This window comes from Dermochelys coriacea, chromosome 2 (assembly GCF_009764565.3).
Source record: "Dermochelys coriacea isolate rDerCor1 chromosome 2, rDerCor1.pri.v4, whole genome shotgun sequence".
In the NCBI taxonomy this organism is placed as follows: Eukaryota; Metazoa; Chordata; order Testudines; family Dermochelyidae; genus Dermochelys; species Dermochelys coriacea.
In genome coordinates this window covers 241,381,676-241,407,400 of record NC_050069.1, presented here as the reverse complement: position 1 = coordinate 241,407,400, position 25,725 = coordinate 241,381,676, and the positions used below count along the sequence as shown (strand labels likewise).

The 25,725-nt window shown below is 40.4% G+C and overlaps 1 protein-coding gene across 11 annotated transcripts in view; it reads left to right on the top strand.

The window, feature by feature from the left end:
- The window catches only part of ARHGAP12 (Rho GTPase activating protein 12), a 146,903-nt gene that overhangs the window by 84,306 nt on the left and 36,872 nt on the right, over positions 1-25,725 (top strand). For all 11 annotated transcript variants that reach the window (XM_038389271.2, XM_038389268.2, XM_043509542.1 and 8 more), the window contains 2 exons: positions 9,421-9,546; positions 22,215-22,289. In XM_038389271.2, coding sequence (XP_038245199.1) covers positions 9,421-9,546; positions 22,215-22,289 — 201 coding nt within the window. The remainder of the gene's footprint in view (positions 1-9,420; positions 9,547-22,214; positions 22,290-25,725) is intronic.

The window sequence follows — 25,725 nt, the reverse complement described above, 5'->3', positions numbered from 1 at the left end:
AGTCCAGTCAGTCCTACTTCTTGTTCAGCCAATCGCTCAGACAATCAAGTTTGTTTACATTTATAGGCGATAATGCTGCCCTCTTCTTCTTTATAATGTCACCAGAAAGTGAGAACAGGCATTTGCATGGCACTTCATGCTTTGGCCACCATTCCAGAGGACATGCTTCTTTGCCAATGACGCTCATTTAAAAAAAAATGTGTTAATTAAATTTGTGTCACAATTCTCCTCCAAGGAGTTCAGTGTTCCCCAATGTTCTGTTTTACCCACATGCTGCCATATATTTCATGTAATAGCACATGTTCATTTTAAGAAAACATTCACTGCAGATTTGACGAAACGCAAAGAAGGTACCAATGTGAGATTTCTAAAGATAGCTACCGCACTCGACCCAAGGTTTAAGAATCTGAAGTGCCGTCCAAAATCTGAGAGGGACGAGGTGTGGAGCCACACTCCAGTGCAGAAACTACACAACCCAACCCCCTGAAAAACCTTCTGCTGGTGGCATCTGATTCACATAATGAAAATGAACATGTCCCTCCACACTGCTTTGCATTGTTATCAAGCAGAACCAGTCATCAGCATGCAGGCATGTCCCCTGGAATGGTTAAAGCATGAAGGGACATATGAATCTTTCGCACATCTGGCACATAAATACCTTGCAATGCTGGCTACAAAGGTGCCATGCAAATGCCTGTTCTACTTTAAGGTGACATTGTAAACAAGAAGTGGGCAACATTATCTCCTGCAAATGCAAGCAAACTTGTTTGTCTGAGCGATTGGCTGAACAAGAAAGTAGGACTCAGTGGACTTGCAGGCTCTGAAGTTTTACATTTTTATTTTTAAAGCAGATTTTTTATACATAATTCTTCATCTGTAAGTTCAACTTTCATGATAGAGACTGCACTACAGTACTTGTATTAAGTGAATTGAAAAATACTATTTTTTTACAGTGCAAATACTTGTAATAAAAAAATAAATATAAAGTGAGCACTGTACACTTTGTATTCTGTGTTGTAATTGAAATCAATATATTTGAAAATATAGAAAACATCCAAAAATATTTAAATGGTATTTTATTAACAGTGCCATTAATCACAATTACTTTTTTAAATTGTGCGATTAATCGTCAATTTTTAAATTGACAGCCCTAATATTTTCTTATCTTTGTGACAGTTAGCAGTCTTAAATAGCTTTTGTTTTCTCCTCCACACTTAATCCATCCAGTGTGTATATATCCAAATCATGTTGAGAGTGGAGCCTCAACCCTCCTCTGCCACACACCACTTCAGGATCTTATAGCCGTGATATGGGAATTAAAATGGTGTGTAGGGAAAAATATTGCATATGCATAAAATCCAGATGAAGAGTTAAGTATGTTCTAAAAATACTTAATTTTAATTGTGAGAACATCAGGCACAATTTATAAAGGAAAAAATGTAAAGTCTGGAGTGACACGTACTAGCTGTCTAAGAAATTGTTTAACAGTATTTCCTTTTATCTATCTACAAAATACTGAATAAATAATTTTGAGATTGTGCTGCAATTCTTTCCCCATCAAGTAGAAGTCAAGGGGACATTGAGACTAACAGACATATTTCCAACATGCATTCTCAGTCTTTCATCCCGCACTGGGATAGGAACATAGTTATCATACAAAATCAGACCACTGTTTGATCTATCTAGTACAGCTCTGAGTCCTATATCCCTGAAGTGAAGCAATTAAAATAAAAATAAGTTAAGAAGCATAGACTAAGGTCAAAGAAAGCAAAAATGAGAGAGAATTTCAAAATAAGTGAAACAGGAGTGAAGGAAAAAATCTTTTGTGCGTTAGAGACTCTCCTAGGTCTTTCCATCACTCTAGTCTAGTCTCTAAACATTGAGCTAACACAGTTATTGATATTTAGAAAGTTTAAAAGTATGAATATTGACCATAAAAACTGGGTTATAGTCTTCCTTTTGTCAAGAAATTAACACAGCATCAATTTTCTCCTTACCCACCACACACAGCACAGTCACCAGAAAAGGACCTCAGTTTTTGATACCTTATTAGACCAACAGTCCATTATTCACTTCTTAGCTTTGCTCTGTCAGCATTAGATACGAGTCCAAATCTTGGTTTTGAAACTCAGACCTGTGATCATCTGTCTCAGAGGTCACAGTACTGCCAAATAAATGCTAAGTCCTGTCTACTACACACAACTTAAAATTGAAAAATGTAAAAGCAGAACAAAGTGCAAGTAACATTAAAAAAGTAACATGCAAAATTAAAAATGTTAAGAATGAGGAGATCAAGAAATGGTATAGTATAACCTTTCCAATTAAACAATTTAAATTTTGTCTCAGTGTATTGAAATAGCTGCAAAAACAGTAACCATTTATAGTTTAGCTAATGAAAACAAGAAATTTTTGCAAAAATCATATCCAGAGCTTAAAAATAGTAGCTTAGTCTAGAAGATACCATCAGAGATGCTTAGTGCAGTTCTCAAACTGTGGATTTGTGTCTCCAGAGATAACATGCTTGTTAACAGCAGAAATGTTTTTAAATAAATAATATATAGAGGTGAGAAATAACAGACCTCAACCCTATTGTCCCTCTGCAAATGTGTGTACATGGAGTCAATCCTTTACCTCTCTCTAAAAGTGCAAAGTTTCAAAAAGTTCAATGAATAGAAGATCGTTGGGGACGGAATAGATCTGGACAAGGAGAAGAAGTTTGGAGATAAGTGTGAGAAGGGAGGGACAGGCAGTAGAAATAAAAGTGAAACTGTTTGAACAGCATATTCCAGAAGTCTTGAGCTCTTTGAGTATAGCCTTCATTGATTTGAGATGTACCATACCATTCTCTCACTAGAAGGGAAAACCTATAATGGCAGCAGGCTGTAAAAGAGACCCAGTTTGGGAAGAAGAACCATTCAAGAAATATGTTTGCTGCTGATGTTTGAGAAAGTCACACCAGTGAACTGGTGGAAGTCACTTAAGACTTTGGATTCAGAGGCTGTTGAAGTGGTGGTCTCACTTTTAACAGCAGTAGATCTCTGCAAGTCAGAAAATTATCTTTTTTTGTGGGACAGTGGGAAAAACTAAAATCTCAATTATCAGGGGGTAGCCAAGTTAGTCTGTATCCATAAAAACAACAAGGAGTCCGGTGGCACCTTAAACACTAACAGATTTATTTGAGCATAAGCTTTCGTGGGTAAAAAACCCACTTCAGATGCATGGAGTGAAAATTACAGATGCAGACATAAATATACTGACACCATGAAGAGAAGGGAGTTACCTCACAAGTGGAGAACCAGTGTTGACAGGGCCAATTCGATCAGGGTGGATGTAATCCACTCCCCATAGTAGATGAGGAGGTGTCGATTCCAGGAGAGGCAAAGCTGCTTTTGTAATGAGCCAGCCACTCCTAGTCCCTATTCAAGCCCAAATTAATGGTGTTAAATTTGCAAATGAATTTTAGTTCTGCTGTTTCTCTTTGAAGTATGTTTCTGAAGTTTTTTTGTGAAAGTGTAGCTACTTTCAAATCTGTAATAGAATGTCCAGAAGGATTGAAGTGTTCTCCTACTGGCTTTTGTATGTTATCATTCCTGATGTCTGATTTGTGTCCATTTATTCTTTTACGTAGGGACTGTCCGGTTTGGCTAATGTACATGGCAGAGGGGCATTGCTGGCATATATAACATTAGTAGGCGTGCAGGTGAATGAGCCTCTGATGATGTGGCTGATGTGGTTGGGTCCTCTGATGGTGTCACTAGAGTAGATATGGGGACAGAGTAGGCAACAAGGTACGCTACAGGGATTGGTTCCTGGGTTAGTGTTTCTCTGGTGTGGTGTGTAGTTGCTGGTGAGTATTGGCTTCAGGTTGAGGGGCTGTCTGTAAGCAAGGACTGGCCTGTCTCCCAAGGTCTGGGAGAGTGAGGAATCGTTTTCCAGGATAGGTTGTAGATCGGTGATGTGCTGGAGAGGTTTTAGCTGGGGGCTGTAAGTGATGACCAGTGGTGTTCTGTTGTTTTCCTTGTTGGGCCTGTCCTGTAGTAGATGATTTTTGGGAACCCGTCTCAGTCTATCAATCTGTTTCCTCACTTTCCCAGGTGGGTATTGTAGTTTTAGATCTACAGCCTATCCTGGAAAACGATCCCTCACTCTCCCAGACTTTCAGAGGCAAGCCAGTCCTCACTTAATGAGCCAGCCTTGTAGAAAACCTTGTTGCCTACTCTGTCTCCATTCTTCCAATGAAGCTGTGTCCAATTCCTTTTCATCTGATTATAGATGTCCTTAAGAGGAAAGACTTTCTGACATAGAAAGAGGAACCAATGCTCTCCCTGAAACTTGAGAAACTGACAGATGCCTCATCTACATAAGAATGAGGACATCTGCTACAAATAGACACAAATGGGCTAGAACACATCCTTGAGCCATACCACATTAACAGAACAGAAATAAGACCTGGTTACTTTTAGGCTTTGTCTACTCTACAGCTTGCGCTGGCATAATTTGTCACTCGGGGGTGTGAATAAATCACCCCACTGAGCCACAAAAATTACACCAGAGTAAGAGCTTCTTCCACTAACATAGCTTCTGCTGCTCGCAGAGGTTTTTTATGCAGATTGGAGAACTGTATCGGTACAGCTGCGCTGCTGCAGCTCTGTACAGTATTGACATGGCCTTAATGTATACAGTAGTTTGAGAATTCCTACCTAGTCATGAAAATTGTGCTTACTATCTCCATGATGGTGTAGGGAAACTGATGGCGAAAAGTAGGATAAATTGAGGTGGCGTTCTATGGTGGTTTTTATGTAATGGCATAAGATTTCAGTTTTGCGTGGAACCTGCCTCAAATTGATTGTAGCATAAGCACACAGAACTTGCATTACCAAATCAGTTGGTTCATCAAGTCTACTTCTTGCAGCAAGCAGTATATAAAGATTTAGAATTAAGAAAACTACTATGCATTATGTGACAGGGTCAGGCCAGATGGCTACAGGAGAGTGATAGAAGGCAGATGTATTAGCCCCGGGTTAAGTAGGTCCCTTTTCCTTGGGTAAGGTAACAGGGAAGGTTCAGAACAATCAGGAACTTTCTGGAAACAATTAAGGCAGACAGGCTGATTAGAACACCTGCAGCCAATCAAGAAGCTGCCAGAATCAATTAAGACAGGCAGGCTAATCAGGGTACCTGGGTTTAAAAAAAGAGCTCACTTCAGTTTATGGTGTGCGTGTGAGGAGCTGGGAGCAAGAGGCGCAAGAAGCTGAGAGTGAGAAGGCATACTACTGGAAGACTGAGAAGTACAAACATTATTAGACATCAGGAGGAAAGTCCTGTGGTGAGGATAAAGAAGGTGTTAGGAAGAGGCCATGGGAAGTAGCCCACGGAGTTGTAGCTGTCACGCAGCTGTTACAGGAGCCATTGTAGACAGCTACAATCCACAGGGCCCTGGGATGGAAACCGGAGTAGAGGATGGGCCCGGGTTCCCCCCCATTCCTCCATCCCCTCAACTACCTAATTGATACCAGAGGAGTTGACCTGGACTGTGGGTTCTACCAGAGGGGAAGGTCCCTGGCCTGTTCCTGATCCACTAGGTGGATCAGCAGAGACTGCGGGGATTGTTCTTATTGGCCAGTGATGAGGCTAACTGAGCGAATGGCAGATTTGAACCATGAAAGTGGCCAAACGGAGGGCTGCAGTGAACCTCTGAGGTGAGCAAATCCACCAATAAGCGCAGGACCCACCAAGGCAGAGGAGGAACTTTGTCACAATATCTATACTATAGCTGTCTACTGGTTCCCAAACTTTGGTCCATGGAGCACTTACTGATGGTTCAGAGACCTGGCTTGTCACATGGTGCTGACTCGTCTCAATTTTTGTTGATAAAGTGCATTAAAATGTAAAGGTACTTGATCGTAATTCTTTCATGTAAATATATTGCTGTAGTTGTCACAGTGATGTAATGTGACTGATGGATTGGGAGGGGACAATAGTGATCTTAATAATCTCAATTAAGAATGTTACACCCTGTGAAAAGCTTGGAGCCCCCTTCATCATCTAGTTATACATGGGGATGATAGTAGGATACCTTTTTAACCTCCTGAGTTGATCAATTTATTGTATGCCCTAAAGCACGAGCTTTAACCTTCTTCAAGCTCATTCTTAAGTATTAGTCCTCTGGTTACAGAGTACCAACAAAAGTGAGGAGTCCTTGTGGCACCTTAGAGACTAACAAATCTATTTGGGCATAAGCTTTCGTGGGCTAAAACCCACTTCATCAGTAGCAACAGGATATCCATAATCTTGGACATGCCTACTTTAACCTTATAAATGATCCTTGCTTGTTACCAGTTCCAAAGACTGACTAACAATGGTCAGATCGATAAACATGACTGTATAGACAACAAGAAGAAGAATGTTGATGTATTTGGTGATGGAATTCATGTAAACTACATGCATTTTATGCTGGGATTTAAAAAAAAAAGCCAGTCATTTACTTTTATAGAGAAGAAATTAACATACTTTTCAGAAGTGCCTAGACTATGTCAAATGACTTCTGAAGGCAGCATTAAGTATTAATAAAGAATCTTGCCTAAAAGCATGTCACATGGGAGACAGTTGTTTCTGTTAGGTTTGGAAAAATGACTTGACAGCAATAAGTCTTAAAGTAAATAGATTGTTTTCCTATACTTTTAAAGTCTAGGGTTTATCTCTAGCCTAGAAATATGCTTTATCCTCATTTTATTGTTTCCACTATTTTTGAGATGTATTGTGCAATGAAGAGGAAATGAAAACAATCTTTAAACATTCAAGCATAAAGATGTTTATTTGACACCTGCAATGTGAGAAAATAGAAAAATGGCAAATGTTCTCTCAGAAAATTTACAGGGTATATTAACACTGTTTACATTAGCAATGCAAAGTGTTTAAGCTGCTAAGAAGCACTGCTTATTGTCACTGAATTTTAACAAGGCTGTCATCAGACCTTCATACCTGAACTCTGCCTGTGTCTTCTGCTTTTTTGGCAGAAACATTTGAAACCTAGGTTTTATATTGACTTACAGGTGCCTTCTCCTTCAGAATGGACTTGTTTGTCCTATTAAGTAAAGTCTCCTCATGGCTTGTGATGGTACCAGAGGTGCCTTTGATTATAGATCATGTACAGTTAGGCCCTGCATATTTTACAAATTTAACATTTATTTTAAGATACATTTAATTTTTATTTCAGTGGAATTCAAAGAACTTATCCTGGACTCTGAACTTGTGCAGTATTTTAAAAGCATATTAAAAATAAAACCATCAAATACAGAAGCATACACAGACTGCTAATATTACCAAATTAAGTAGTAACCCCATTTTTTCGTAGCAGGAAATAAGTAGCTAATACGTTTTCAGCCTATACGTTTCTTAATTTGCTTTGTGCTTTTAAGAACACTGTTTGAATCCTAGAAGTTGAGTTAACTGTAAGAATGGTTCCATAGCAAACAGTTCAGTTTTTAGTTGTAATATGGGCCAGGTTTCTAGATAATGCTTAGCTGCTGATATACTGTGAATTGTGAGAGTGCTGCTGTGGACTAGATACCTGCGAAGTAGATATTTCCCTGGCAAGGAAGTAACCAGAGATTAGATGCACTCCAGCACACATGGAGGAAAAACACTTTTGAAAGACTAAATGGCTGATCATTCAGCTCTGATTTGACGGGAACAAATTGTTCCACACACACCTCACTATTTTACTGTACTTGTTACAATTGTCATGCAAATGTGTACTGAATCCATGATAAATAAATATGGCTCTGCGTTCTCAATGTGAAATAATTCTTACTGGTATAGGAGACTTATAAATCTGTCTTAGACACAGTTACCAAATTTTATTCTTTTTAGCATGAGGTTTTCCATTTGGAGTGATTCGTTCCTATGATGCATGTTGAAATATTTCAGTAAGACATGAAAAATCACTGTTTTTTGACCATCTTTTGTTGAAGCATGAATCCTATATACAATAAAATGAAAAGCTGCTAACCTAAGCATGGTATCTGCCATGGCAGTAGGAGTGTTGACTCTTTATTGGAGCGTGGTGCAGCTCAGGATGTTAATTCATTACATTCATCCAACTTTTCATTAGTAGACTTCAAAGTGCTTCATAAGTATCAGTATGTGTTTTTCCCATTTTACGCATGGAAAAACTGAGGCATTAAGAGGTTGTGACTTGCCATATGTCACCATAATGAGTCAATGGCAAATATGAGAATAATAGTTCCTAGCTCTTACATAACACTTTTCATCAGTAGGTCTTAAAGCACTTTACGATTGAGGTTAGTGTCATCATCCCCTTTTTACATTTTAATAACTCTGGTGTCCTGCTTCTGTCATATGCCGTGCCCAGCAGATTACAATCCCTTGTGTGATGAATCAACAAGTACAATCTTAGTTGTCCAGTGTGTTCCAAAGCGCAGGTTTTGTGACTTCAGCATTGCCCCAGAAAGAAATCCCTGTCAAGATTTTTATTGTTAAAATGTCATGTCATATTCTTATTTGCTGTTTGTATATTCAATAAAGCTTTGTTTGGAATTTTTTTTTTACTTACTTGGATGCTACATGAATTTCTGTGCACTTGATAATTTAGTGCTACTGTACCAGAGATTGATAGGCTTGCTGCAAAATTTAGGGCTAGTATTATACAGAATATGCATGGCCCCGTTTATAGACTTTATACCTTTCTCTAAGTCATGCATCTTTGGATACTGTCAGGAAATTAAACTAAATTGTAACTTTTTACTCTTAAATATATCCTTCTTTGTGCTTAAATGTAGCATAAATCTGGTCTAGGAAGTAAAGTTATTGCATTACCACCACTAGGAGACAGGAATTTCTGTATCAAATAGACTACCCTGCAGTGTCTCCTTTCTTCCCCCACGAACCAGCCTTCTGGACAAATAGGGTTGGATGTTGCACCCTCAGATGTTGTCATAGTTCTTGGTCCAGAGGTCTCACAGTAGGGTGACATGACACACCCCTTTTATACAACTGTTTGTAGTGCTCTTAACACTTCCCAGTGTGGATAGTAAAGATCTAAATCCAATGTTAGTTCCAGTCTGAAGAGTGGCTGATAACACTTTGGTGGCATTCCCAGTGCCTACAGGTGCAGGCAGTAAGAATTCGGAACCAGAAATCAAACACCTGGATGACAGTACAATGCATGATCACATCAGGCTAGTTCCTATTTACTTCTGCAGAAAATAGCACCAGACAATTTAGCTTTCAAGACTTGGGGTTTAAAAAAAAAGGGGGGGGGCTATTGTTTGCAGTTTCATGGATGAATCAATGATGTTATGAAGAATTGTGTTGTTGGAAAATATACAGATGAATTATCTGGGTTTTATGTTAGTATAAATTTGACCCTGTTGATAGTGTGATTTTTCTCTTCTTTAGTATAATGCTTCACCACAGCAGCAAAGAGAAATAATTAAGAGTAGGAGTCTGGACAGGAGGCTACAAGAACCAATAGTTTTAACAAAGTGGAGGCACAGCACGATTGTGTTGGACACCAATGATAAGGTAGGAATGTGTAAAAGAGCATGTTAGAATTTTGGCCATTGTCTGGTTTGTGAAGTGTTTAATTCACACTAATTTCTGAAGGATTCATTATTGGCAGTTTTTCTATGCTACCTACCATGCAGTGTGTGTAAATGTTCAGTAAAATCAAGGACAACTTGATAAACTGGTATCTTTCTTTTTATTTTGTAATAGAGTAGTTTATTTTTTTAATCTTTATTGGACTGTTTTCCTTTCTTCCAAACTATTTCTAAAAGCCTTCATTTGATTGGCTGATGAATTTTAACTAACATTAATTTAGGCTTTGGATGTTCAGTACCATTTACTTGCCTCTAATTAGAAACCACCTATGTTTTGGTTAAAAATGGATAATATTTAGCAATGTAATATCAGTTATGTAAAATGCTTGGTATCTTGTATCTGAACGCTTGAACTGCCGGCAACAGAGAGATGGTATGAAAACACTGGTGAAGTGCAAACATTTAGTTTTCTTTTTCAAGAGGTGTTTATATGGGTTTCACTGTCACAGTAATACTAGACGCACATGGTATTTGCCAAGCTAAATATTACCTTTAAGATGGGAGTGACAGTAGAAATATGTACTGACTTATTCTTTAACAAATATACGAGTTCCATTGTATTTGGTTTGGTGAAGAGAACATTCAGCTAGTAATATTGGATATGCTCTTGTCACATGGAGCTATTTTTGCTTGTATACCAGATATTGCAAGTGCTAAATATGTGGCTCTAATTTCTCTCCAGAGATCAACTGAGCTCTTTCAGTCTCATTTTTAAAAGCTTCTCCTTGCACAGCCATTGTTGATGGTCCCCTCACTTAGGATCTTATACTAACAAAATATAAAGAAATTTATCTTAAGTAAAATTAAAGGGACAAGTGTGCCCACTATACCCTTCCCCCCCCCCCCCGATTTTAGCAATAGCTGAATTAGTTATTACCATAAGATCCTTTCAGTAAATTATAGGTATCAATATAAATGGAGAAGAAATGAAACCAGCATTGTATCCTGATGAGTTTCTAGCTTTCATAATTCAGCCAGAGCAATCTGTCCCAGGATTTTAATGGAAATCATAGGTAACTTTGCAATACCAAGGATATAAAATAAACTAAACTAGTTAAAATCTGATACCTATCAGTTGAATTGAATGCATGCTTTCTTCCTGAAAATTTCCCTTTAATAAAGGCAAAGGGGAAAATTAGATAATTGGGAATATGGGTGCAGGAAGGGGCTCCACCTTGGGGCAGAGTTTTGGGGTACAGGAGGGGGTGCAGGGTGCTGGCTCTGGGAGCGGGCTCAGGGTGGGGCTTTGGCTGCGGGACAGGGTTCGGGTTGCAGGAGGGGATATTGGGTGCTGGCTCCAGGAGGGGGCTGGGGGTTGTCGTGAGGCCTCCTGCCGGGCTGGACTTACCTCTGGTGGATCCTGGTTGGTGGCAGGCACAGTGAGGCTAAGGCAGGCTCCCGGCCTACCCAGCCCCACACCGCTCCCGGAAGGGGCCAATGTGCCCCTGCGGGGGAGGGAGAGGAGAACGTGGCTCCATGCATTGCCCCTCTTTGCAAGCACCGCCACTGCAGCTCTCCTGGCCAGTGGGAGCTGTGTGGGCAATGCTTGCAGGCAGGAGCAGAGTGCAGAGGGAGACTCCTGCGCGCCCCCCCGCTCACAGGGCCATGCTGGCCGCTTCTAGGAGCGGCATGGGGCTGGGGTAGGGAGTCTGCCTTAGTGGCAGCCACTCTGCACCACTGGAGATCACTGGTTGGTTGGTGACCACTGGTATAGATGAACCGAACATGATCACAAAAGACAGTATGGTTCAAACTGATCAGAATAAACCTTATAATGGAGCAAGTCTTGGTAAGAACAATACAGAACTTGGACCAGTTTGAAAGAAAATGGGAAACAATCAGCTATTTCAAAATAAAATATACCAACACTGTGTAGTTTTAAAATCATCTGATACTATAATATAGGTATAATGTGCCCCTTGGGTAGATATAGGTGTATTATTGAAAGCATTATATACATTTATAATATGTTTGTTTAAAAACAAACAAACAAGGAATAATTAAATATTGAGGGAGACAAAACATGGACTAGTAAATGTTAGTGATACTGACTTCAGATGGATGGACTCAGATGGACTTAAATAATTAAAGCATAATAATGTGTTTGGTACTGTACAAGGCATAAATATAAGAATCCCTGACCTGAAGGGTTCTATGACAGCTTTGCCTGTTTGATTCCCATAATGAAGAAGGTATAGCCATTTATGGCCTGCACGAGTAATTTACCAGTGTTTCTAAAGATGTTGCACTTGTCAGTTTGATAGTGTTTTAAATATCAGAGTAAACATGTGACATCCATTTGATGTTTTTTCAGTGTAGAACTAAATCTTATCAGCATTAGGAATTCAGAGACTTCCTGTCTATGTTGCGGAAGTTTTCCCCAAAATTCAAACAGGATAAAAAATAGTTCAACTAAACTAATTATAAATCCAGTTGGTGACCTCATGTGGGCAAGGTTTTTGGGCAACTTGAAACATTTTTACTGAAACAATTTAGTGAAATTGTTTTAAAAACTAGTTAGAAACTTTCCTAGTATAGACAGTGCTTCAAGGCTAGATGTTCTATGTGCTCTCGGTTCCCACTGAAGTCAGTTGAGGACACTCAGCACCTTATAGAGTTAAGGTTTCAGCAATGACTGGAGAACCAAGACACTTTTTTGATTCCTACAGCTGCTTTCACACACTGAAGAACACTTTTACTTCAACCTGTTTAGGTTAAATCAGAAATAAGGTTTTGTAAAAATAAGATTAAAACAAAAGTGTTATAAAGATTCCTTTTTAAAATAAAGGTTCTGCTGTGTTTGCAAGCCAGATATTGAAAATGTTTGCTAGTTATTTTCATTTTCAAAGCTGGTGAATACAAAACTAAACAGGAAACATAAGTAGTGAACAGTAAACTTTGAATTTTAAAAACCTATTGGTAATATTACAAGTTATTAAATTTGTTTGGTCTTTTATTAAAATATTACTTTAACCTGGCAACAGAGCAAATAGAATATTGAAAAATAAAGCAAAAACAAATCCCCATTCAGCTTGCTGGAAAAAAATTCAAATACTCAACTATATATAGAACTAGTATTTAAGGGAAAAGGTGTGTCCAATAGATAGAGCACCACACTGGTGTTAACAAATTTATTAGAGCATAAGCTTTCGTGAGCTATAGCTCACTTCATCGGATGCATTTGGTGGAAAAAACAGAGGAGAGATTTATATACACACACAGAGAACATGAAACAATGGGTTTATCATAAAGACTGTAAGGAGAGTGATCACTTAAGATAAGCCATCACCAGCAGCAGGGGGGGAAAGGAGGAAAACCTTTCATGGTGACAAGCAAGGTAGGCTAATTCCAGCAGTTAACAAGAATATCAGAGGAACAGTGGGGGGTGGGGTGGGAGGGAGAAATACCATGGGGAAATAGTTTTACTTTGTGTAATGACTCATCCATTCCCAGTCTCTCTTCAAGCCTAAGTTAATTGTATCCAGTTTGCAAATTAATTCCAATTCAGCAGTCTCTCGTTGGAGTCTGTTTTTGAAGCTTTTTTGTTGAAGGATAGCCACTCTTAGGTCTGTAATTGAGTGACCAGAGAGATTGAAGTGTTCTCCAACTGGTTTTTGAATGTTATAATTCTTGACATCTGATTTGTGTCCATTCATTCTTTTACGTAGAGACTGTCCAGTTTGGCCAATGTACATGGCAGAGGGGCATTGCTGGCACATGATGGCATATATCACATTGGTAGATGCGCAGGTGAACGAGCCTCTGATAGTGTGGCTGATGTGATTAGGCCCTATGATGGTATCCCACACAGACTATGCTGACAGCTTGTGCCACACACTCTCAAAAAAACTGCGGAACCACCTGATCAACATCCTCTACAGCAAACAGGGAAAGATTAAGAATGAGCTTTCAAAACTGGATACTCTCATAAAGAACCAACCTTCCACACAAACTTCCTCGTGGCTGGACTTTACAAAAACTAGACAAGCCATGTACAACACACACTTTGCTTCTCTACAAAAGAAAAAGGACACTAAGCTATCTAAACTACTATATGCCACAAGGGGCCACAACAATGGTTCCTGTAACCCACCCAGCAATATTGTTAATCTATCCAACTATACTCTTAGCCCAGCAGAAGAATCTGTCCTATCTTGGGGCCTCTCCTTTTGCCCCTCCACCCCCACGAACATGATACAGTTCTGTGGTGACCTAGAATCCTATTTTCGACGTCTCAGACTCAAGGAATATTTCCAACACACCTCTGACCAACATATTAACCCACAGAGACCTTCCTGCCAACACTACAAAAAGAAGGATTCTGGGTGGACTCCTCCTGAAGGTCGAAACAGCAGCCTGGATTTCTACATAGAGTGCTTCCGCCGACGTGCACGAGCTGAAATTGTGGAAAAGCAGCATCGCTTACCCCATAACCTCAGCCATGCAGAACACAGTGCCATCCATCGCCTCAGAAACAACTCTGACATCATAATCAAAAAGGCTGACAAAGGAGGTGCTGTCGTCGTCATGAATAGGTCGGAGTATGAACAAGAGGCTACTAGGCAGCTCTCCAACACCACTTTCTACAAGCCATTACCCTCTGATCCCACTGAGAGTTACCAAAAGAAACTACAGCATTTGCTCAAGAAACTCCCTGAAAAAGCACAAGAACAAATCCGCACAGACACACCCCTGGAGCCCCGACCTGGGGTATTCTATCTGCTACCCAAGATCCATAAACCTGGAAATCCTAGACGCCCCATCATCTCAGGCATTGGCACCCTGACAGCAGGATTGTCTGGCTATGTAGACTCCCTCCTCAGGCCCTTCGTTACCAGCACTCCCAGCTATCTTTGAGACACCACTGACTTCCTGAGGAAACTACAGTCCATTGGTGATCTTCCTAAAAACACCATCCTAGCCACTATGGATGTAGAAGCCCTCTACACCAACATTCCACACAAAGATGGACTACAAGCCGTCAGGAACAGTATCCCCGATACTGTCACGGCTAACCTGGTGGCTGAACTTTGTGACTTTGTCCTCACCCATAACTATTTCACATTTGGTGACAATGTATACCTTCAAATCAGCGGCACTGCGATGGGTACCCGCATGGCCCCACAGTATGCCAACATTTTTATGGCTGACTTAGAACAACGCTTCCTCAGCTCTCGTCCCCTAATGCCCCTACTCTACTTGCGCTACATTGATGACATCTTCATCATCTGGACCCATGGAAAAGAAGCTCTTGAGGAATTCCACCATGATTTCAACAATTTCCATCCCACCATCAACCTCAGCCTGGACCAGTCCACACAAGAGATCCACTTCCTGGACACTACGGTGCTAATAAGCGATGGTCACATAAACACCACCCTATATCGGAAACCTACTGACCGCTATTCCTACCTACATGCCTCTAGCTTTCATCCAGATCATACCACTCGATCCATTGTCTACGATATAACCGCATTTGCTCCAACCCCTTAGACAGAGACAAACACCTACAAGATCTCTATCATGCATTACCCACGTGCTGAAGTGAAGAAACAGATTGACGGAGCCAGAAGAGTACCCAGAAGTCACCTACTACAGGACAGGCCCAACAAAGAAAATAACAGAACGCCACTAGCCATCACCTTCAGCCCCCAACTAAAACCTCTCCAACGCATCATCAAGGATCTACAACCTATCCTGAAGGACGACCCATCACTCTCACAGATCTTGGGAGACAGGCCAGTCCTTGCTTACAGACAGCCCCCCAATCTGAAGCAAATACTCACCAGCAACCACACACCACACAACAGAACCACTAACCCAGGAACCTATCCTTGCAACAAAGCCCGTTGCCAACTCTGTCCACATATCTATTCAGGGGATACCATCATAGGGCCTAATCACATCAGCCACACTATCAGAGGCTCGTTCACCTGCGCATCTACCAATGTGATATATGCCATCATGTGCCAGCAATGCCCCTCTGCCATGTACATTGGCCAAACTGGACAGTCTCTATGTAAAAGAATGAATGGACACAAATCAGACGTCAAGAATTAGAACATTCAAAAACCAGTTGGAGAACACTTCAATCTCTCTGGTCACTCGATCACAGACCTAAGAGTGGCTATCCTTCAACAAAAAAGCTTCAAAAACAGACTCCAACGAGAGACTGCTGAATTGGAATTAATTTGCAAACTGGATACAATTAACTTAGGCTTGAATAGAGACTGGGAATGGATGAGTCATTACACAAAGTAAAACTATTTCCCCATGGTATTTCTCCCTCCCACCCCACTCCCCACTGTTCCTCTGATATTCTTGTTAACTGCTGGAATTAGCCTACCTTGCTTGTCACCATGAAAGGTTTTCCTCCTGCCCCCCCCCCCCCCCCCGCTGCTGGTGATGGCTTATCTTAAGTGATCATCCGATGAAGTGAGTTGTAGCTCACGAAAGCTTATGCTCTAATAAATTTTAGTCTCTAAGGTGCCACAAGTACTCCTTTTCCTTCTCCTTACAGTGTGTATGATAAACCCATTGTTTCATGTTCTCTGTGTGTGTATATAAATCTCTCCTCTGTTTTTTCCACCAAATGCATCCGATGAAGTGAGCTGTAGCTCACGAAAGCTTATGCTCTAATAAATTTGTTAGTCTCTAAGGTGCCACAAGTACTCCTTTTCTTTTTGCGAATACAGACTAACACGGCTGCTACTCTGAAACCTGACACTGGTGTTAGGAAGCCTGGTTCTGTGGCACTGTGTCAGTTTCCACACACAAATTAAGCACAAAAGTGCTTATCCTCCCCTGGAAAGCCTTTTGTGGTAGATGGATGAAAAGTGCTACAGATGTGATTGTTCACTATGTTCTATTAGACTGAATCTGTTAATCTTTGCTTTTCTGGAAGTGGCAATTCTCTACTCTGATGTGAGGACTCTGTCCAAAGAGCTATAGTAGTCCATTATATTGCCATGTTCTTGACAGTGTGTCACCAGTTATATACTTGCCAGTGTTGAGATCATTCTCCACCTAAACTGGGGCCTGGGGGCTGTGGGAGTTTGGGGGTGTGTGCATTCTGTGAATCATATATTCAATGACTCATGGCTTCTAAAAGCATTCAGACACTTAAGGCACGTCTATACTGCAATAAAAGACCTGTAGCACAGCCTCAGCTGGTCCAGGTTATCTGGTTTGGGCTTGGACTATGGGGCTAAATATTGAGTATAGATATTGGGCTTAGGCTAGACCCTGGGCTCTAGAACCTGGAGGGTCCCCCAGCCCAAGCCTGAAAGTCTACGCTGTAATTTTTTTGCCCCTCAGCCTGAGCCCAAGTCAACTAACCCAGGCTCTGAGACTCACCATGGGCTTTTTATTGCAGTGCAGACTTACCTTTAGATGCTTATCTTAGCCTATAGAAGAGCCCACCTCATTAAATCCTGTTCTTGGTCTAATTTCAAAACTCAGGGATGGTCCAGCCAAATCAGGAGTACTGACATGTATTTAATGGGCTCCGTTGGTTTTAGGCTTAATTTTGTAGGCCTTGTTTTTCACCAAAGACTCCTCTCCTGGAGTAAGATTTCTTGTTATCACTGGGTTGTCCTTGGGTGTGTCTATACTAACTGAGGAAGTTGTTGCAGGACACTGAGCAAATAAAAGTTTTATAAATTGGTTTTGCCATGCACGCACCAGCGGTGGTGTTTTGCCATTTTGGTGCATGCATACTCAGCCTGCCTTATGGCTGTGGTTGTACCATTATATTCTTTGGTCCCTGATGCACCTATCTCATAGCACCAAACGGAGAGTTGGGCGCTATTTTGTAGAGTGGAACTAGATGAAACAGCGTGAGCCAGTAAAGAAGTAACACTTGCAGCAGCTTGTTCACATTGGAGAATTGTTGTAGATTAACTCAAATCCAGCTGCACAAATACAAAGACCTTGCACTGACTTTAAAGGCAACTAGTACAAAAGTTTATAGAATCATAGGGTAAGAAGGGAAAGCATCTTGTCTAACCCCCTGCCAAGATGCAGGATTTCTTGTGTCTAAGCCATCCAACACAGATGGCTATCCAGCCTCTTTTTTTTGAAAACCTTCATCGAAGAAGCTTCCACAACCTCCCTAGACAGTCTGTTCCATTGTCCTACTGTTCTTAGAGTTAAGTTTGTCCTGAGATTTAATCTAACTTTGCTGTGCTGTAGTGTGAACTTGTCTTGCCTTCTGTGGCAAGGGAGAACAACTTTTCTCCATCTTTTTTATGGCAGCCTTTCAAGTATTTGAAGACTGCTATCATGGCACATTTCAATCTCCTCTTTTCCATACTAAATCTATCCAGTTCCTTCAGCCTTTGCTCATATGGCTTGAATTCCATCCCTTTGATCATCTTTGCTCACTTCTGGATCCTTTCCAGTTTCTCCACATCCTTTCTGTACATTGGTAAGTAAAACTGGACACAGTGCTCCAGCTAAGGCCTAACCAGCACCAAGTAGAGCAGTACTATCAGCTCCTGTGACTTGCATGGTATACCTCTGTTGTTGCAATCTGAAGTTGCGCTTTTTTGCAACAGCATCACATTCTTGACTTTATGTTGAGTTTGTGATCCATCACAACTCCCAGATCCTTTTCAGCAGGGTTGCTGCCAAGCAAGTTATCTCCCATTCTGTATTTGCATTTGTTTTTTCTTTAAGTTTAGCACTTTATATTTGTCTTTGTTGAATTTCAATTTATTGTTTATAGCCCAGTTCTCCAATTTATAAAGATTCCTCTGAATCTTAATTCTATCCTCCAGAATGTTGGCAATCCCTCCTCCCCCCACCAGCTTTGTGTCCTCTGCAAATTGGATCAGCATGCTCTCTATTCCTACAACCAGGTCATTAATAAAGATGTTAAACAACACCAGACCCAGAACAGATCTCTGTGGAACCCCATTTGAGACCTCCCTCCAATCTGACATCATTCCATTAATAGTTACTCTTTTCTATATATTGTTTAGCCAATTGTGCATCCACTAAGTTACACTAAGCCCGCATTTCTCCAGCTTGCTTACTTACCAGAATGTCATGTGGGACTGTGTCAAAAGCCTTGCTGAAGTCCAGGTATATTATGTCCACCACATTCCGGCTATCCACCAAATCAGTTACCCTGTCAAAGGAGAAAATCAAGCTGGTTTGGCATGGTTTTTTCTTGGTAAAGCCACGCTGGTTGCTAGTTGTTACCATTTCATTCTCCAGGTATTTGCAAATTGAATGTTTTATACATTGCTCTAGTTGCTTCCCAGATATTGAAGTCAGGCTGACTGGTCTATAGTTCCCAAGCTCCTCCTTTCTCCCCTTTCTAAAGATGAGCACTAGTCTTCCGGGACCTCTTCTGTCATTCATTAGTTTGCAAATATTATTGCCAGTGTCTCCGAAATTTCTTCAGCTAATTCCTTTAGTACCCTCAGGTGAATAGTATCGGGCCCCGTTGTTTTGAATTAATTCAGATTGGTCAGAAAATCTCTAATGTGTTCTTTACTTATTCTGATTTGCATCCCTTCCCCTTTATTGTCTATGGTAACTTTGCTAGTTGTCCGGTCACATGTTGTTTTTTGAGAGAAGACTGAAGCAAAGTAGGCATTGAGCACCTCTTCCTTTCTAACGTCATCTGTTACCAGTTCACCACCTCCATTGAGCAGCTGACCCACACAGTCCTTGATCTTTCCTTTTTGTCTGACAGGTTTGAAGAACCCCTTCTTGTTATCTTTGACATTCCTTGCCAGCTGTAACTCATTGTTTGCCTTGGCTTTCCTGATTTTTGTCCCTCCATGCTTGCACCATTACCAAATATACTTCCTTGGTGACATGCCCTTCCTTTCATTTCCTGTATGTATACCTTTTTGTTTTTAGATGGCTAAAAAGATCCTTGTGCAGCCACATGGCCTCCTATGGCTCTTCTTACGTTTCCTGTGCGTCAGAATAGCTTGATGTAGAGCCTCTAGTATCACATCTTTTAGGAACTGACAGCCCCCTTAAACTCCTTTTCATCCTAATTGATCTTTCCATGGGACCTTGCCTACTATTTCTCTGAGTTGGTTAAAATCCACCTTGTTGAAGTCTAATGTCCTTGTTTTGCTGTTCTCATGTCCTCCTTTCCATAGGATCTTGAATTCTGTCAGATCATGATCACTTCCTCCCAAGTTTCCAACCACCTTCCCATTTGCAAATACTTCATCCCTGTTAGTCAAAACCAAATCCAAATGGATGACCCGCTTCTTGTTTCCTCAACTTTCTGAATCAGAAGATTGTCCCTTACACATGCTAAGAATTTGCAGGACATGTTAAGTTGTGCTGTAATAGTCTTCCAACAGAGATCAGGGAAGTTAAAATCCACATTAATACTAGCTCATGTGTTAGCTAAATCTTGTTACCTGCTTGTAGAATGACTCATCCACTTCCTCTTCCTCATTTGGTGGTCTACAATAGACCCCCCCACACACACACACCATAACATCGCTACTATTCTTTTGCCTTTTATCCTCACCCAGAAACTCTCAGTAGATCTGTTTGCTCACTTTCTCTTAGACCTCGGAGCAAGTGTATATGTTCTTGATGTACAGTGCCACACCTTCTCCTTTTTCCCCATACCTATCCTTTCAAAACAAGCTAGGAAATGATTGGTCATAGAATCATAGGACTGGAAGGGACCTCAAGACGTAGAGGTCATCTAGTCCAGTCCCCTGCACTCATGCTAGGACTAAGTATTATCTAGACCATCCCTGACAGGTGATACAGCCACTGCATTCGGCATTTCAAGGCATTGCATATATAATGCATATTCAGACTGAGTAATAGTTTAATTCCTTTTCACCTAGTGAGCTCTTATGGCTGGCTGTAAGAGCCTACTACATGCTCTGGTGAGGCAGAATGCACTTTGTGAATGCTCTACAACAACTGCAGTCTCTTTGCTAATGTGCAAATGTTCTGAGGAAGGATGAAAATATAGAGAGGAGCAAAAAGCTAACCTTGAATGGAAAGTGGAATTTGAAAATATCACAACCATTGTTCAGATCACTGGAAGGTGGATAGATGACCATCGTGGCATTTCATTGGCTTGGATGGAATGGGATGTGGTGAGGAGTGGCCCATGATCAGATGCATTGGAGTTTTCCTGTTTAAATTTTTAAAAAAAGGCCACCTAAAATTTCATAGCACTAACGGAAAATAAAGGGAAAAGTTATATCCCCAATCTAAAATGCACTTAGCTTGTGGTAGGTGCAGATAGTAATACAGATCACTGTTTGTTGAAACACATCTAACTTCTAGGAAATAAATAATTTCTGGGAAAAAAACAAAATTACTACTTTCTCTCTGAAGTCAAAGGAGCACTTGAAGTGGGTGGCAGCAGCAGCAGTATAGGTCACCAAGTGGGCTACAAAAATTCACTTCACAATTTATAACTCAACGCAATGTCAGTTAGTACCTGCTCAGTGCCTAGCAGCAGCAGGCGATACACTCTATGGTGTTTGTATGTATTTGTCCACATTTACACTTCTGTGTGACGATCAGAGGAGATTTTTGTGTCTTTCCTTAGAAGTGAAGTAATATCAGGAAACTTGAATTTTATTTTTCAGATTCTTTTCTACAACTCTAATGCTCTTCGTGACCATGATTTTAAAAAAGTTAGCGTGCTACTATTATAGTTAGACTTGCGGGTAGATTTCAAACATTTATATCATGAGTATTATGCATGCCCTTAGAAAACTTAATGCTTTTCCAGTTTACTAATCTGGTTTTGGTCAAACCTTTGGAGAAGTTCCTGGGAAAGTGAATAAGAAAGAGAATTTCCATCAATAACAGGTAAAATCAAACAGTATCTCTTATATGAAATATCCCCTCTGAAGATCTGTAGGGGAGAATTGCACACAACTTTTCAAATGCAGAATGATCATAAACAGCTTCAGAGAAAACACTTTATTTTTTCTTTTTTTTTTTCAATTGGATGACTTTCTTTTCAGTTGGAGATTTAGCACTTCCCTTTTTAAGGCACAGTTAATCCTAATTCAGTAAACCTGATTGACTTGCACTTTTTTCAGAAACTTCTAGTCACTGATGATTACAAGAAATTTAACTAAAACTACTTCAGAATATTTAGCAAAATCTATGTAATTATCCACATTAAAGTAATTTTGTATTTGTACAGTTACCAACCAAGTACAGGCATATTTCCTCTGAACATTTATTCCCGGTATTCCCACTGTACCCAGAACACATTAGTATCCAGAACATGATTTATCTTTTGACAACACAGGTAAATTTTTAAAATACCATACAAAAATTCTGCTTATATTAAGAAGCAGCATTTTAAACTAATAGAGAAGATGGTGTTACTGTTCCTTTTCAGCGAACATGTCCACATTAACTCAGTTTGTTTGGATTCTGTAAACCTTGCAGGAGCTCCTGCTGGGTTAACAATTAGCATTTTATTTATGCTTCAAAAAACAATCCGTAGTCCAGGACTGAGATTGTAAAATGACTTTTATGTTTTTTCTTTCCAGGATTGATGGTATGAAGATTATTATTGTAGGAAAGAATAACTGGTTGCATAATCTGTTTTTCTTGTAGGAATATCCAGCTGCTTCAAAATCCAACTGTCTGGAAAATGAATCCTCTCCTTCCTCGCCAAAGCACCAAGCCACAGTCAGTATGCAAGTAGTCTCCTAATAGACATGTAGATGTCAGGCAACAGGTGCACTAGATAGTTTAAGACAGCAAGTCTGCTTGTGCTTTTAAACAAAGTAAAGGTGTCTCAGGATTTTCTCTCAGTGGCTTGCATCTGCTTCTGAAATTACATTTAAAAAGGACTCACATTAGGATTTAGACTCTATCCAGTAATGTGAGAAAAGAAAATGTTGAATGATTTTTTCTTAGAATAGGATTCAGTATCTCATATGCCTATTATTTGAGATTGTAACATGCTTACATGTTATACAAACAATATCTTTACAACGTCCCTGTAGGGATAGGAAGATTTTCTTTAATGGCTTACATTTTTTTTTTCAGAGTATTTAGTTAGGACTTGCTTGTGGAATAAATAATTTATGGCAAGTTATCTAGCATCTCAAAGGGAAATCTCCACTATTTTTGTTCAGCTGGCATTTTGATAGGTCAAAGGCATGAAGCAATTCCTATTGTTAATAAAGTGTAATAGGTAATTACAGCTGTTGTTTCTGAGCTTCCTGCTACCAGTGGTGTCTTGCTAAAGAGAGACTGAAATTATGGGAACCTAATGAGTCAGTAGTATGCATTCTGCTCTAGCAATAGCTCAGCTTTTGGAAGGAAAGCTTGAGCTCCGCTAGTTTTTATGTGGTGACCTGTGAAAATTTTAAGGTCCACCAACACACTTTTCAAGATCTGTGGATCCTATCACAGCATGTGGTGTGTGTGTGTGTGTGTGTGTGTGTGTGTGTGTGTGTGTGTGTGTATGTGTATATATATATATGGCAGTGGTTCTCAACCTTTCCGAACTACTGTACCCCTTGCAGGAGTCTGATATATCTTGCATACCCCCAAGTTTCATCTCACTTAAAAACTACTTGCTTACAAAATTATACATAAAAATACAAAACTATTACTGAAAAATAGCTTGCTTTCACATTTTTACCATATAATAAAATCAATTGGAATATAAATATTGTACTTACATTTCAATGTATGGTATACAGAGGTGTATAAACAAGTCGTATAAAATTTTAGTTTGTACTGACTTCTCTAGTGCTGTTTATGTAGCTTGTTGTAAAATTAGGGAAATATCTAGATGAGTTGACATACCCTTTGGAAGACCTCTGTGTAGTCCCAGAGGTACACATACCCCTGGTTGAGAACCGCTGGTATATAAAGTATCTGGATTTTATCTCATCTAGTGCAGTAAACGCCCAAATAACTGTGGGGGTGAAATCAGATAATCGCTGCGTTCTCAAATGAACTCTCGCAGGAAAATGATAAAAGACAAAAACACCCTGTCACCTGTGGATGAATACTTTTCACAAGGCAATCTCTGTATATCTGACCTATCAGTTTTCATCTTCAAAGGAAACCTACATGACATTTTCAAGAGATGAGCATGGGAGCTTAAATTCATTACTCTGATAGGCACTAAAAATCATGAATTGAACAGAAATACTATATTTATGGCTTATTATAATGATCACTGACACCCTCTTTTTTTGGTACTATGACTGCAGCGGTGTTAACAGGCCACTCTGCCTTGAATGGTCCCTTACAATATAGAATCATAGAATCATAGAATATCAGGGTTGGAAGGGACCCCAGAAGGTCATCTAGTCCAACCCCCTGCTCAAAGCAGGACCAAGTCCCAGTTAAATCATCCTAGCCAGGGCTTTGTCAAGCCTGACCTTAAAAACCTCCAAGGAAGGAGATTCTACCACCTCCCTAGGCAACGCATTCCAGTGTTTCACCACCCTCTTAGTGAAAAAGTTTTTCCTAATATCCAATCTAAACCTCCCCCATTGCAACTTGAGACCATTACTCCTCGTTCTGTCATCTGCTACCATTGAGAACAGTCTAGAGCCATCCTCTTTGAAACCCCCTTTCAGGTAGTTGAAAGCAGCTATCAAATCCCCCCTCATTCTTCTCTTCTGCAGACTAAACAATCCCAGCTCCCTCAGCCTCTCCTCGTAAGTCATGTGCTCTAGACCCCTAATCATTTTTGTTGCCCTTCGCTGTACTCTTTCCAATTTATCCACATCCTTCTTGTAGTGTGGGGCCCAAAACTGGACACAGTACTCCAGATGAGGCCTCACCAGTGTCGAATAGAGGGGAACGATCACGTCCCTCGATCTGCTCGCTATGCCCCTACTTATACATCCCAAAATGCCATTGGCCTTCTTGGCAACAAGGGCACACTGCTGACTCATATCCAGCTTCTCGTCAACTGTCACCCCTAGGTCCTTTTCCGCAGAACTGCTGCCGAGCCATTCGGTCCCTAGTCTGTAGCGGTGCATTGGATTCTTCCATCCTAAGTGCAGGACCCTGCACTTATCCTTATTGAACCTCATTAGATTTCTTTTGGCCCAATCTTCCAATTTGTCTAGGTCCTTCTGTATCCTATCCCTCCCCTCCAGCGTATCTACCACTCCTCCCAGTTTAGTATCATCCGCAAATTTGCTGAGAGTGCAATCCACACCATCCTCCAGATCATTTATGAAGATATTGAACAAAACGGGCCCCAGGACCGACCCCTGGGGCACTCCACTTGACACCGGCTGCCAACTAGACATGGAGCCATTGATCACTACCCGTTGAGCCCGACAATCTAGCCAGCTTTCTACCCACCTTATAGTGCATTCATCCAGCCCATACTTCCTTAACTTGCTGACAAGAATGCTGTGGGAGACCGTGTCAAAAGCTTTGCTAAAGTCAAGAAACAATACATCCGCTGCTTTCCCTTCATCCACAGAACCAGTAATCTCATCATAAAAGGCGATTAGATTAGTCAGGCATGACCTTCCCTTGGTGAATCCATGCTGACTGTTCCTGATCACTTTCCTCTCCTCTAAGTGCTTCAGGATTGATTCTTTGAGGACCTGCTCCATGATTTTTCCAGGGACTGAGGTGAGGCTGACCGGCCTGTAGTTCCCAGGATCCTCCTTCTTCCCTTTTTTAAAGATGGGCACTACATTAGCCTTTTTCCAGTCATCCGGGACTTCCCCCGTTCGCCACGAGTTTTCAAAGATAATGGCCAAGGGTGTGCTAACTTCTTATGCTGCACCTTGCGTTTTGCTGTGACACTAGGAGTACCTTTCTCAGATTTGAAAAATTGTTCTGTGTGTTTCAAAACATAGTCTCTTTCACCAACAGAAGTGGCTCCAACAAAATGCATTACCTCACCCACCTTTTGTCTCTAATATCCTGGAACTGACATGGCTACAACTAAACTGCATATAACAAAGGAAGAAGTAGCAGAATTTATATTTATTACGTCATTCTGCAAATCTGAAACAGTACAAGTATAAAGTTTCCTTTTTTTCTGAGAATTTGAAAAATATGCCTTTTAATGTTGCATAACATCGGAAAATATTTAACTCTATGGCACCTGCAAACCACTTTTTTTTTG